The following is a 16028-nucleotide window of genomic DNA, read 5'->3' as shown; positions in this document are numbered from 1 at the left end:
TTGAAAGGTTCCAAAGTTGTAATTCAGTCCAAATTCTTTTTACCCAAATCCTTTCAAGTCCTTCCGATCAATCAGTGAGAATGTTCAAGGATTGGAGAATACAGCTACTTGGATCCAATGCAATCAAAATGAGAGAAATAAAATGAGAGAGTCTTATTGGTGAAAACCCTCACGGGCGCCGTAAGGCGATGGTAAGCAGAGAAATTGAAAATGAGAGATTCTTGTTAGTGAAAACTTGCAAAGAGCACTATAAGGCGATGGTGAGAAGAGAAATGAAATAAGTTAGCTGGTGAAAACCCGCAAAGGGCGCCACTGATCGAAAAGAGGATCCTCACAGCCATCTGCATCGACAGAGTCCTGGCAAGGTTTCTCGATTTTGAGGCATAAATTATGATGAATTTCTGAGAATCGGACAGTGTACACAGATTAGGCATCCAGTCCAAAAGGCATGCCATGTTCATTGAACTCCGCAGGTACTCCAGAGAAGTCCTTCTTTCCTTTTCCCGAAAGGGACACTTCTTGTATAAATTCATTCTCTATTCTACTGTTTGTTTTTCTTTGAATCCATTTCGGTCTAACTCTGTTCCGAAATTAAGACAAAGAAAGAATGGTAAGACTGATTTATAGGAATCTCGTTTGATACAAGCTAATATGCAAAAAAGGCACCCAGCCTCGGCAGGGGCATTAAGTCGACCGGCCATGGCGGCCGATGCTTCGAAATCAAAAACTCTTGTAAGGGGGAAATCAAATTGAAAGTGCCTACAAGTCCAAAATGAAGTTGAAAAGGTTAAGTCCCAAGTGGCTAACCGTTTTGGCAAAGTTTGAAAAGTCAAAGACTCTCTAGAGCCAGAAATGCAAGTGGTATTCATGAAACATCTAGTGGCAAGTTGAAATTATCATCAAAAGAAGATGGGCACAAAGCCAAGCTGCCAAAGACATCAAGGCACAAACAAACCACCATTTTTAAAACTCACAATTTTTCTTTGTTTGTAGCAGGAACAAAGCAGTGCAGAATGGCGATTCCTAAAGGATGAATGTCACCAAAGGTAAGTTTCCTTAAAATCTCCAATTTTCCTTTATTTTTAGCATGCATCACTACTGTTCACACCTCTCATTTTTTGTAGCTTAACCCAGGTAGAAACTTTTCGCCTAGGGGGATCCAGCTCATAGTTTTCAGGTAGAAGTGCTCTTCGCTCAGGTTGTTTTACATAGCTTAACCCGGGTAGAACCTTTTCGCCTAGGGGGATCCAGCTCATAGTTCTGAGTAGAAGTACTCTTCGCTCAGGATATTTTACGTAGCTTAACCCAGGTAGAACCTTTTCGCCTAGGGGGATCCAGCTCATAGATCCGGATAGAAGTACTCTTCGTTCAGGGTGTTTTACATAGCTTAACCCAGGTAGAACCTTTTCGCCAAGGGGGATCCAGCTCATAGTTCTGGGTAGAAGTACTCTTCGCTCAGGATATTTTACGTAGCTTAACCCAGGTAGAACCTTTTCGCCTAGGGGGGATCCAGCTCATAGTTCCGGATAGAAGTACTCTTCGCTCAGGATGTTTTACGTAGCTTAACCTAGGTAGAACCTTTTTGCCTAGGGGGATCCAGCTCATAGTTCCGGGTAGAAGTACTCAGCTTAACTCAGGTAGAAACGTTTCGCTTATGGGGATCCAGCTCATAGTTCCGGGTAGAAGTACACTTTGCCCAGGCTTGCTTTTCGTAGCTTAACCCAGGTAGAACCTTTTCTCCTAGGACGGTCCAGCTCATAGTTCCGTGTAGAAGTACACTTTACCCAGGCTTGCTTTTCGTAGCTTAACCCAGGTAGAACCTTTTCGCCTAGGGCGATCCAGCTCATAGTTCCGAGTAGAAGTACTCTTTGCTCAGGATGTTTTTCGTAGCTTAACTCAGGTAGAACCGTTTCGCCTAGGGGGATCCAGCTCATAGTTCCGGGTAGAAGTACTCTTCGCCCAGGTTATTTTACGTAGCTTAACCCAGGTAGAACCTTGTTGCCTAGGAGGATCCAGCTCATAGTTCCGAGTAGAAGTACTCTTCGCTCAGGATGTTTTACGTAGCTTAACCCAACTCATCATTCCATCATTTTCCTTGAACTACACATGACCTGATTCCCCTATAACCCGGGACATATAGGCTGTCTAAAACCAGGACTCGTTTGTATTTTTTTCTCTTATCTCTTCCCTTTGGAATAATGGTATGGCCAAAAATTAGTCATATCGCTCATCTTTTCTTTGCCTGAAAACTCTTCATGTTTCCAAGCAAAGAGGGGCATGCTGTGAACATCTAATTTTTGATGCTTGAATTTTTTCCAAACTCCCTCACATCACTTAACACACACCTTACCACCAACACAATTATTTTCTCACAACTCACACTTCCACTCTTCATCTTTAATAACTCACACTCCACTCTTCCTCTTTAACAACTCACACAAGCACTTCCCTCATATGATTACTCCACAAACACACATGGACACTCACAAAAAAGGGAGCTTCATCTCTACCCTAAAGACCAATAAAACCTTCTATATAATTGCTGCAAAAATCAGCCATAGAGGAGAGGAGAAAAGGGCAACAAAACAATGTCAAATCCAGCCCCAAAACTCCCTCAAAACAGCTCAAAAACGAGCTGAAAATAGCCCAAAAAAACGAGCTGAAAACCAGTCCACCCACAGTTGCCGATAACTCCCCAAAACGGCCCCTTTTCTCCAGTTAAACACCCCCAAAAATGAGCTGGAAATCCACCCCCAAATCCATCTGAAAACAGCCTTGAAACAGCCATGAAAACCAACTGAAACTTTACTCGAACCCACACCTGAAACCAGCCTTGAAACCACCAAACTTCAGCCACTAAACAACTCCAAAAATAGCTTTAAACCACCTAAAACTGTTCCCGTCTTCATCGGTCAGGCAAGGCTTCTATGTCGAGGTTCTGGTTCGCAATTTCGGCATTTTCGTCCAATGATTGTTGATTTGTTATTTTGGATTGAGTTGCAAATTTTCAGCTTTATTCATCAATATAAAGGTCCATTCGAATCCATTTTTTTCAGTATTTGTTTAAATTTTTAGTATACACTTGCTTTGATATATTAGTGTTTCTATCTGCTCGTGATGAATTTCATTTGCTCTATGGAAAATACTTGATCTCTTTCGTATTGTTTGTGTTCAGATTGCGTATTATTTGGTTTATATATTGGTTTTAAAGATTAATTCGTTTGAGTACATGTAAGTTTGTTTTGGATGATTTCTGTTAAATATGCTATGGACTTTGATTTAGTTTTCTTACTTACATGTTGAAGTGGTGATTTAAGTGAGTTTGTTAAATTGGATAGATGGAAAATTAAAGTTGTTTCTTTCTTGGCAAGGAATTAGAATAGGCCATGAGAGGTGTTAATCAGAAGAATGTATAACTCTTAAGCATCACAATAATCCCAAACTTAGGAAAATAATTTTTTGAGTACGTTAGAGTGCTTTAAGCGCGCCCTAAATTAATCAAATCATCGTAGTTATGTATACGTTCGCGTGACATAATTACGATTTCTAAAATTAAAACCGAAGTACGTATTCGCGCAACTTTGGCCAAAACAATCTTAATATAATAAAATGCTATTAATTGTGTACACTTACGCGTGACATAATTTTGGCACAATAAAAAAAACGGATTTACACACATGATTCGTTTCAAAGATAATTCTACATTTGAATAATTAAAAGTGGATAGATAAAACATGGAAACCAATAAATCACAATTTATCCAAAATTAATTCAAGTCAAATTGTAGTCAATAAAGCGACCGTGCTAGAACCATGGGACTCGGAGAATGCCTTACACCTTCTCCCCGGTCAACAGAATTTCTTACCTGGACTTTATTTTCGCAGACCAATAATAATAGAGTCAAACCTTCCTTTGACTAGGGATTCAAATAAAAGGTGACTTGAAACACCCCAAAACTCAATTCCAAGTGGCGACTCTGTAAGTAAAATAATTTCCATTCAACTTTGTCACTTTAATTGGAAAAACTCTTTAACCCAACCCATATAACACAATCAATAACTTATATATCTTTCGGGATAGAAAAGGGGTGTGACAATACTTTGTCCAAATCGAAGACAGTGGATGTGGTCATACTCACAACTGCTAGTCTGCAACACCAAATCGGTGCCGTTACTGAGCAAATTGTAATTATATTCTTATTATTATGAAAAGTTTACATGCAAAGGAGTGAATTTTCTTGCTGTAATTAAAAAGTTCAAGCAACTATTTGATAGAGAGATGAGAAACTAAAAAAAGTAGTGACTGCCATCTTTAAAGAATCAATTCTCTTATACAAAAAGATAAAAAGAAACAGAAGGTTAATTCGATACTATTTGCCGACATATACGTAAGATATGACGAGAAAATCAATAATTTGAGAAACAAGATATCCAACTGTGTGCTTACAAGTGTTTTGTCTACCTTAAGGTTTGGTTTTGTAAGAAGAAGAAGAATAAGTCAACAAAATAAAAGGAATGCAGAAAGGATTCAAACAAGTTCACAGCAATTGATTTTTTTTCCCCCTCATAAATCAAAAGAATCAACTTAGAATTTCTCAATATTTAGTCTTTAAAAGGTTAAAGGGAAAAAATGGATGAAAAGAAATTGATATTTTTTGACATTCTTTGTTTTTTAAAAAATAATAATAGTGGCGTTTGGATCAGCTTGGACATATCTCAACTATTACATTAATACCTGCTATTAAAATCAACTAACATAAGATCTTTGTTGAACCCTAATCTTTAATGATTTTAACTTACTTCCTTGACCCTTATCAACATCCTTTTCCATATATAGTCAAACTTTTTTATTAAGATTTATCTTCTATAACATAACTTTACTATAACGTTCTAATTTTATTTTTTAACCTATCTTTCTTGTATGCTATAATTTATAGGGAAAAGGCCCAAAAATGACCTTGAGGTATTCGAAATGGATCAATTATAACCCCCGTTTAAACTTGAGTCCACAAATGACCCTGCCGTTATAGAATGGGTCTAATAATGCCCTTGTGTTATTCGAAATGGATCAATTATAACCCTCGTTTAAATTTGAGTCCACTAATGACCCTACCGTTAAAGAATGAGTCTAATACTGCTATTTTCCTCAGTTAATAATGATTAGGGCTGTAAATGGATATTTAAAAATCGACTAAACCAACAGAATCGTACCGTGCCGAATCGATTTTTAGGTTTCTTTTAATAAAACCGTAGGTTTTTATATAAATCTATAACCGTACCGATAATTAGGGTAGGATTTTTATTTTATAAACATAAATCGAAAAAATATCGAACCGTACTGAATAAATTTACATGTGAAACATATATTTATATATTAAGTTTAAAAATAATAATGTATTAAAATTTGTACATTATTTATATTAATATATTATTATTTATAAATATAAATATTAGACACATTCTTTAACGGCAGGGTCATTAGTAGGCTCAAATTTTAAACTTATTCGACCCATTCTTTATAAATATTAGACCCATTATCATTTTTAAACTTAATATATACATATCAAACTGTACCGAATAAATTTACATGTAAAACATATATTTATACTGGGTCTAATAATAGGTCCGATATATTTACATGTGAAACATATATTTACATATAAATTTATTCGGTACGGTTCGAATATATTTACATGTGAAAAATATATTCACATGTAAATTTATTCGGTATGGTTCAACATTTTTTCGTTTATTTTTATAAAATAAAAAACCTACCCTAATTATCGGTACAGTATATATATATATATATATATATATATATATATATATATATATATATATATATATATATATATATATATATATATATATATAAAAGCCTACAATTTTATTAAAAGAAACCTAAAAATCGGTTCGGCACGGTACGGTTCTGTCGGTTTAGTCGATTTTTAAATATCCATTTACACCCCTAATTATTACTGACTGAGGGAAATAGCAGTATTAGACCCATTCTTTAACGGCAGGGTCATTAGCGGGCTCAAATTTAAACGAAAGTTATAATTGATCCATTTCGAATAACACAAGGGCATTATTAGACTCATTCTATAACGGTAGGGTCATTTGTGGACTCAAGTTTAAACGGGGGTTATAATCGATCCATTTCGAATACCACAAGGTCATTTTTGGGCCTTTTCCCTAATTTATATTATCAATAACATCATTTCACTATAAATAAAAAAAAAATCAGAACAAACAAGTCTATTATAAAAATGTTTGATTGTACTTGTAGATTCCAAATTTCCTATGCTGGGATTCTTCCTTCCACTTGGTAGGTAAGAAGGGGTTTTTAACCTTTTCCATTATCACTAATAAGTTGTTTCTTTGATATTATTTATTATTTATAAAATTAGAAAAGATAATTGTCCACTCAAGGGTGATGACTCAAACCTAAATGCATTCATTTCAGCAACATAACTCCACAAACAGAATGATGACAGTAACACGAGTAGATTATGACACCCACAATAAAACAAAACGCTCATATAATCACAGGTCTAACACAAGCAATCAATATTCAGTGTGTGACTTGTTGTGTGATCTAAAATGATCTTTCTTGTCACTTGTTAAATGAAGAAATAAGAAACCCCAAAAGTATCCAAGAAACACATATCAACAACACAATGGTGCAGCAGTTTAGACCTTTTTGCTGCATTCTTGTCTTCATTTTCAGGTCTTCTGCATCAGTTTATTCAACTAATATAGGAGCAATGTCCATGAAATGCAATCAAGGATGGCAATGGATGAATCCCGGGGACCTCGGAAACACCTTGTGAATCCCACAGTTAAGCATCCATTTGATGTTCAATTGCTCTTCTAAATTTCCATATCAACTCTACACAGCTGGTGGAAAACCATATTTCACACATGTATAGTTCAATCAATGAAGAGTCTCCCCCCTCCAACCTTCCTATTTACCTTTGCCCAGGCCTCCAATGTTTAACTCCACGGGGTTATAATTCCACGGAATACCTGCTACCTCTCACCAGTACAGATACGGAGTAACTACGCCTACCAAGGTTTAGGCAGATGGAAGAAATCACTCATCTTTTCATGCCTCTGCCTAAGCTCCAAAATTTTCATTTCACTTCATTGACCACCAGACCACACCCTTGAGTAAAATCATAATGTATTCACAATGTATGCATACCTCAATAGATGTCAATTTGAAGAAAGGAAGATTTAAAGGCTGTACAATCCTAAATGAAATTCTGATGCGTGAACCAAGACTGACCATTCTTGACAAACAAATCATACTAACACAATGTTTCTCACAGTAGAAGCAATTGACTTTGCTTATTAATTCCTGTATTTCAGAGACGAATCTTCCAATGCACACATCAGAAGAAGCTATATATTTTTTCCCATAAAATACCATCAGATGCTATACATAGTCCATAATGAAAAAAAAATACTAGTTTACAATGAAGAAAGATATACTCCATTTTGAAGAACTCAGCGGCATTCTTTCTACAGAATAACAGAACCACAGTTTTAAGTGCTAATGTAGAGTGAAAGAATATAGTCTGTTTTTCAAAATAAGTGCACCATTTCGAACTCATACTAGTGCATATGGAAAAGAATGCAAAAGGGCAGGCATCTGGATCAATCGATTTGCTATCTATGAATTCACATAAAATGTGAGAAAGCACGGAAGAAAATATGTTATTGATATTGGATAATAAATACAATATAAGAGGTCCCTATTTATAACTATACACTACAAGGAGATATTACTCCTCTTCCAATGTGGGACAAGACTACACTATACATATCTGTAAACTAACACTCCCCCTCAAGCCGGTGCATACACATCATATGTACCGAGCTTGTTACACATGTAGCTAATACGAGAACCAGTAAGAGACTTAGTGAAAATATCTGCTAGTTGATCATTCGACTTTACAAACTTTGTGACAATATCTCCTGAAAGTATTTTTTCTTTGACAAAGTGACAGTCGATCTCAATGTGTTTAGTCCTCTCATGGAACACCGAATTTGACGCAATATGAAGAGCAACTTGGTTATCACACACTAGTTCCATCTTGCTGATTTCTCCGAACTTTAACTCCTTGAGCAACTGCTTGACCCAAACTAACTCACACGTCACCATAACCATGGCCCGATATTAGGCTTCGGCGCTAGATCGAGCAACTACATTTTGTTTCTTGCACTCTAGATCGAGCAACTACATTCTGTCTCGAGAAACCCAGAAATACGCACTTAAGAGCACGAGGAGCTAACTTATCTGTTCCTGCAGTAAGGTTATGGACAAAACAAGTGCTTCCAAAGAGACGGGGTGGAAGAGAGAACAAAGGTAAGTGGGGAAACATGACAGAGAATGGAACTTGGTTCTGGATAGCTGAAGATAACATACGATTAATAAGATAGCAAGATGTAAGAACTGCATCCCCCAAAAACGCAACGGAGCATGAGATTGTATGAGTAGGGTACGAGCAGTTTCAATAAGATGTATATTCTTTCTTTCAGCTACCCCATTTTGTTGAGATGTGTACGGACAAGATGTTTGATGAATAATCCTATGAGATTTCATAAACTGCTAAAATGGGGAAGACAAATACTCTCCGGCATTATCACTACGAAATGTGCGAATAGAAACCCCAAATTGATTTTGAATTTCAGCGTGGAAGGTCTGGAAAATAGAAAACAGCTCAGATTGATTTTTTATCAAAAATATCCAAGTGCACCTGGAATAATCATCAATGAAACTGACAACGGAATCCCAAGGTGGAACTGACCCGACTAGGACCCCAAACATCTGAATGGACTAAAGTAAAAGTGACTGCTCGATTATCAAGACGCCGAGGGAAATGGGAGCGAGTATGCTTACCGAGCTGACATGACTCGCACTCTAGAGCTGATAAGTGAGATAAACCAGATACCATTTTCTGAAGTTTTGACAAACTGGGATATCCCAACCGTTTATGTAATAAATCTGGTGAATCAGTAACGGGACAAGTTGTAGAAGGAAGACAAGATTTGAGTCCTAACGGGACAAGTTGTAGAAGGAAGACAAGATTTGAGTCCATGTGATTTAGCAAGGATAAGGTAATAAAGTCCGTTTGATTCACGCCTGGTACCAATGATCCGCCCCGTACTGCGTTCATGTATAAAAACATGGTCATCAAGAAATAAAACAGCGCAGTTAAGTGATTTGGCTAAGCGACTAACAGCTATGAGATTAAAAGGACTATTGGGAACATAAAGGACTGAATCTAAAGGTAAGGAAGGAAGTGGGTTTGCTTGACCTATTGCAGTTGTCATGGTTTGAGACTCATTGGCCATTGTGACTTTTGGAAGAGATTGAGAATACGAAATAGTAATGAAAAGAGATTTGTTACCAGAAATATGATCTGATGCACCTGAATCAAAGACCCAAGACTCAGAGGATGAAGATTGGGAGAAACAAACCACGCTATTACCTGTTTGAACAACAGAAGCTATCTCAGAAGATGTCTGCTTACATGCTTTGTACTGAAGGAACTCAATATAATCTGCTAAAGAAACCATCCGACTATTCAAAGCATCGGTTCCCATGTCGATATGAGATGTAGTAGTAGGGTTAACTTGAAATAGTGGGAATAAGTAACTCCGGTGAAAAAACTAAAGAAAAAGCTTGAAAAACACTGTTTACAGCAGGAAAACAGAACATTGTTCTGCGCCGAAAACACTATTCTGCGCCGAAAAACATTGTTCACGCTGGAAACACTGTAGCTCGCCGGAATCTACTTTAGCTGACGAAAAAACTCAAAGTGGTCAGAATGAAACAAAACCAGTGAGGGTAGGATCGGAATTACCAGGCGATCCTACTGTTCAACTGGAACTTTTTCAAAATCTGGTCGGAACAGTGCTCACGCGCCGGCGCGTGGATCAGATCTCGCCGAAAATTTTTCTTTACCAAGCGCGTGAGGGCGCGTGGACGTGTGTTTTCAGGTGGAGTTGACTGGGGTTTGGTCGCCGGAGCCTGATGAGTCTTGTGGTGATGTTGGTTTTTGCACAACACTAACAGAAAGTAATTTGCTTACGGACAGCCTTCTAAGTCGCCGGAAAATTGCACGGCGAAGAGGTCTTTCTTCCCGGAAGTCGCTGGAATGATGCACAGCGACGGGTTTCTCACTAATGCTCTGATACCATATGAGAAAGCACGGGAGAAAATATGTTATTGATATTGGATAATAAATACAATATAAGAGGTCCTTATTTATAGCTATACACTACAAGGAGATATTACTCCTCTTCCAATGTGGGACAAGACTACACTATACATATCTGTAAACTAACAATCTCTATTTGACTTCCATCCAGTCTTTAATCTTAATATCTAACATTATCCAAATTTCACCGGATTTTCAATTCCCTCGGTACAAATTATGGAGCTCAAGAGTTTCAATTTCTAGATCCTCTCACAGATTTAAATCCAGTTATCCAGTGTATACCTATAAGAAACTCAACTTCTGGGTGAGTGTATACACAGCTACAGGTATTACTATAAACAACCTTTGAGAGACTGTTTCAAATTATTTTTAGATTTGACATGTATATTTTAATTCTAATCACCAAATAAATACGTTGGCATGTCTTAAGAGTAAATTTATCACAGACAGTGTCATTATAAAACATGAATAGAAGATACAATCAGCTATCAAAAACCATAACAAGTAATTGGACGCTAAATTTTGAATCAGTATGAAAAAATATTTACATGCAAATGTGTGAAGTTTCCTAGAAAAATTAAAATTACAAGCATTCATATAAAGCAAGAGAGAAACTTGCAAAGAAGTAAAGTATGAAACATCATGTTTATCTGGTATAACAGAGGTACTCTGCCACAGGTTCAGCAATGCATCAGCTAAATTCCAGATTCCTCCAATAGCTTGAGGATACTGTGTTCGGGCGCACTGATTGATGGAAGAATAACACGATTCATGGGTGGTCTAGGTCTTGTTCCAGCCTCAGGCTCTGCAGTTGTTCCTTCCTGCATAACTGGAATATCTGCCCTTCTTCTCACTGCAGACACTCGCTCCTTCCATATTCTTCCATCCTGTGAGTGACACAACGTGTAAGTTCCCAGGTCCTAAGAAGTAGATATACAGGTATAGAAAGGGGCTAGATAGACAACGCAACTGTATTATTTCTTGAGAAATACAAAGTAATTATGTTGTTCTCTCAAACAAGATAAATTAAATGCTTCATTGGTTTTGACAAACCATACCACTATATCCAACAGTTGAGCATTGACATTATATAACCAACAGAGGAAGAAAACAAGCAAAGCATATAGATGGCAACTGGCGTATGATTTTCTAATCACATTATCCTTCACTCAAAAGTGACCAATTAAGGTCTCATGACTCTGCCAACTCTGGAACCATTTGTGTACACTATCGAGAAAAGTATTAGTCTTTCGTACAGCAATTGCAGCAAACCCCTTTCTTTCCTTATACATTTTTTTAATTGTTATTCTTTCCTCATACGGAAGGGGAGCCTTGGCGTAACTGGTAAAGTTGTTACCATGTGACCAGAGAAGGTCACGGGTTCAAGCCGTGGAAATAGCCTCTTCTGAAATGCAGGGTAAGACTACGAACAATAGACCCTTTTCCAGCCCTTCCTCGGACCCCCACGCATAGCAGGAGCTCAGTGCACCGGGCTGCCCTTTTATTTTTCTTCCTTTCCTCATACGAAGAGGAAAAAGAAGGTTGTGTATGGTCAACTTAAGATTAAGTGAGGAGCCTTGGCGAAGGAAAAAACTTAGGAGTTGGGGGAGAAGTTGTTGGCTATGGGGGTCTGGAGTAGTGGGAACGTGAGTGGTATATGGACCACGACAGCAAATTGCATTAGAGAAGCTAAAGGTTGAGGAGGTCGAGTGGACCATGCGTAAAATGAGCAGGGGAAGAGCAAGCGGGCCAGACGAAATTCCGGTGAAATTTTGGAAGAACGCAAGCAGGGCAGTCTTGGAGTGGCTTATTAGGCTGTTTAATGTCATTTTTAGGACGAAGAAGATGCCCGAAGAATGGAGGTGGAGTACAATGACTCTGTTGTACAAGAACAAGGGTGATATCCAGAATTGCAATAACTATAGGGTATCAAGCTGCTAAGCCACACTATGAAAGTTTTGAAGAGGGTGGTGGAAGTAGGGTGAGGAGGAGCGTGTCTATTTTCAAGAATCAGTTCGGATTCATGCCGGGGCGATCGACCACGGAAGCCATTCATCTTGTAAGAAGATTAACGGAGCAGTATAGGGAGAGGAAGAGGTACTTACATATGGTGTTCATTGACCTAGAAAAAGCATACGATAAAGTCCCAATGAAGGTTCAATCGAGATGTTTGGAGGCTAGAGGGTTCCTGTAACTTACACTAGGGTGATTAAGGACATGTATGATGGAACTAAGACCTGGGTGAGGACAGTGGGAGGAGACTCGACACTTCCCAATTATGAGACTAGTACAGATGCTTAATGAAAAGAAAACTGGTAACAAATTTTTGTACAGGAAAAAGAGAAAAAGAGAAAAACAGCAAAGAGGCGTTACAACTGGAAATTGTGTGACTGAGTCGATGTAAAGTATGAAACAAGAGAAAACAATGTCAATTGCAATGTTGATTATAAATATCAGTTTGTCTTGTTCAGATGGACGGAAAAAAGAAATTAATGAAGCGAGGGGAATGGAAGACAGAGAAGGGTGCAAAGAAGTTGACAACATCTTTTCCTTGCTTTTCATTCTTAGATTTCTTAAGTTCTTATTTTGTCATTACTCCCCAACCCAAAAGGAAAAAGTGCACGAAGCATTCATTCTCTAGGAAAGATTTGTCAGTGAAGTCCAATAAACAGAATACTGTAACCAATCACAATGAATCATGTGAACTTTTGGAAAACCTACAAATTATGATGGTTAATTTATGTTTTGCAGCTAACAAAAATCTTAACATCCGAATTAGATGAAAATGAAAATGATATACAAAGAACGTCCAAAAATTATCAACAGCTACTGGAAATGGTTCAGCAGCTTGCAGCTACAAAGAAACAAACAATGTCAAGAGCTGATTCTTTCATGAGCCATTGTGTCTCTCCTTACAAGATAGTTAACTCCAACTCATGTAAGAACAGTGGTGACTCTAAAGCTGACACTAGGACTAAGAAGGACTATCTTGCAGGCTACTGGGTAATCACCAAATTAGACAGTAAAAAAGATTTTTGACTTAATGCAGTCAAATGACTTTTTGACTTAATGCAGTCAAATGACGGGCGTCTATAACTACATCATACTTCACATGTCCGTAGATTGAAAAACCAGCGGACTATAAAATTTGCCAGATTTTGGAGCTCACCTCTTAAACCTTCATATTTGCACATAGAGTCCTTTATTCCACATACAGAAACTTACTGTAGAAGAAACTTAATGTGGAAAGAGGCGATGAGTCACCTCTATCACAACACCGGCAATCAAATACACATGCTTGATAGGGAAAACAACAGCAAATTTACATATCTAGATATCTACCACAACTTCATGATACAAAAGAACAGCAAACCTACATTCAGTATTGAGGGTTCTGGTATTGGACATTGAATTGGCCGATCATTGTGTAGAGGCTCAGTCGGGTGTTCAACTGGTTTGAACTCAACTGCAATTTCAATACCATGAGGTGTGATAGAGGGAGCTCCAGCTATCGTAGCAGCACCTGTTGTTTCTGTATTTGGAGGCAACACTTCTGTTTCACCCTGCATTTTCATATTGAAAAGAAATTATTACAAATAAAAACCAGATGATATAGTTTGGACTGTAATAAGTAAGCATCAGATACAATTGATTTAAGCAGTCAAATCTCTCTGAAAATTAAAATACAAACAATATGGTTTATTTAATGATTACGAATCCTAAGACAGAAATGGAAGCAGCAAAACATAATTTCATAGTCAAAGTCAAATCAAACTCAATTTGGAGAGTAAAGAACTAGTCAACCCCACATCTCAAAAGGTCCTAATCAAATTACAAAAATTCCAAAAGCAAAAATATGAAAATCCACACCAAAACTAAAGATTAACATACAGAAAGGAGATAAAGAAACAATTCTTGATGCCCAGATCAAGAAACAAGTCAATTAACATAAAGCTAACAACTTTACCAAGAATTGACTGAATAAAAACCAGAGAAAGGAGTAGCAAGAGAGAGGGATAGAGAAGCTCACAAGGGCACTTTGAGCTCGACGATGCCCATTTCTGCTGACAGAAAATCTTGAAAATATTCCCACCATTATTAGGCTCTTTACTATCAGAACAAAACTTCACCCAAAAGGGTGTGTTTTGATCTTGTCTTTTTTTTTTCTTTTCACAAAGCAGTTCAGCTTATTTTTCTAGAAAATAGTCAGAGAAACAAGGAATAGAGAGATGATAAGATTGCTTGTATTGATGGGTTTTGTCTTGATTCGACTTGTCTCCTGAGAAAATACTGCTCTATGTACTACAGAAAGGGTGTGAAGCGTGAACCTTACATTGTGAAGTTTAAGATATAATAATTCAAATAATAATTAAACTTTAAGTAAATTAATGAATTTAAATTTCTGTAAAATATAAAATTTGTGTACTAATTGATATAACCATCAAGGGGCGGATCTATGGGCATGTGAACTCATGATACTTTCGTCAAACTAGGTATTTTATGTATGTATTTTTTAGAATTGATCTACCATTATCTATTGAAACTCATGCTCCATATCAGTTGAATAATACACTTGGTTCAATACTTTAGTATTATTTAGTCAAAAAAATAAGGATGAATTTTCACTTTATATTTTTTCTCCCTTTTTTCTTTTATGGTACACCTATGTTCTAGAAATTTTAGAACTCCCTATAATAAACCATCTATATTTGTGTACCAATTAATGAAAAACCAGCTCAATAGTTGAATCCTAAATTTGCCCCCTAATTTATGCGCTTCCATTTCGAACTGGAATTTTCCTAAGATAAATTTATCTTTTTGAATTAAACAGTTGGTGTTGAATTTTTTAAAAGAAATATCATGTAAATTGAATAGAGGAAATAGTACTTAATATTTATTTGGGAAGTTGAAACTTGAAAGTGGTGGAATTGAAAGCTTGCCAATAAGCACAAAGGGACGGTTTGTCGAGCATCATTGATTAAACAAAAAGGCAAAAAAGTAAAAGAACAAATTCAATTGGTTGAAGGGGAAGCAAAGTACTTAAATTAGTATTACAGCCAGTAAGTGCCATGTGATTGTGTTTTTCTTCGTTGGCAGTGGGTATTATATACTTTTGGGAGTTAGATATGCAATCTATTCTCTATTCTTGCTCTCTCCAGCCCCACTGGTTTCTTGTTTAGAAAACAATAAACGACTTTTCTGCTGTATTCCTGGTGCAACAAGTGCCACTTCTAAAATTAAAAATTCCTAGATTTTCGGAATATTTTCTTATTATATGGGAGTATAATTTTCTAAAACTCTTCATGATCGTTCAGTGTATGAATTAACCATGTTGAGATTATATTATACCGTACATCATGCATGGCGGCTCAAGCACATATATATGACATAAAGTCAAAGTTTAATGTGAGGTCTAAATTTAAAAAAAAAAATTAAAGTATATATTTTTATTTGAAATTTATCCTTCTAGCTTTTTGAGATGCAAAATTGTTAATAATTTTTTTTTTATAATCGATCTCCTTTAATAATTCCTTTTCAATTGATAATATAGCCAATTCATTTAATCTTTGTTGAGACACTATTTATTTTAGATAAGATTCTATCAATTGTAATGTTGAAAAACTTCTTTCCGCTGAGACAACTGTTATATGAACTGTTAACATTATTATAAGCAATATCAACATTTGAAAAAGAATCCAGTCTTTTCATTTGATTGAGTATATCGATTAAAGTATTAACTTCTACTTGTACGTTGGGAAAACTATCCATCTACCCAGTTTTAAGTAAGTCAAATGGC

At 36.6% G+C, this 16028-nt stretch overlaps 1 protein-coding gene across 1 annotated transcript; it reads right to left on the bottom strand.

The window, feature by feature from the left end:
- Positions 1-10739: 10739 nt before the first annotated feature.
- On the bottom strand, positions 10740-14553 carry LOC104088562 (uncharacterized). Its single transcript, XM_009593261.4, has 3 exons — positions 14262-14553; positions 13609-13794; positions 10740-11118 (listed from the first exon to the last, which is right to left on the bottom strand). The coding sequence occupies exons 1-3, from the start codon at positions 14325-14327 to the stop codon at positions 10927-10929; spliced, it is 444 nt and encodes a 147-aa protein (XP_009591556.1). The 5' UTR covers positions 14328-14553; the 3' UTR covers positions 10740-10926.
- Positions 14554-16028: the final 1475 nt, after the last annotated feature.

The sequence above is a fragment of the Nicotiana tomentosiformis genome, chromosome 8, assembly GCF_000390325.3.
Source record: "Nicotiana tomentosiformis chromosome 8, ASM39032v3, whole genome shotgun sequence".
In the NCBI taxonomy this organism is placed as follows: Eukaryota; Viridiplantae; Streptophyta; class Magnoliopsida; order Solanales; family Solanaceae; genus Nicotiana; species Nicotiana tomentosiformis.
The sequence above is the reverse complement of the archived record's forward strand: the minus strand, read 5'-3'. Positions and strand labels throughout refer to the sequence as shown.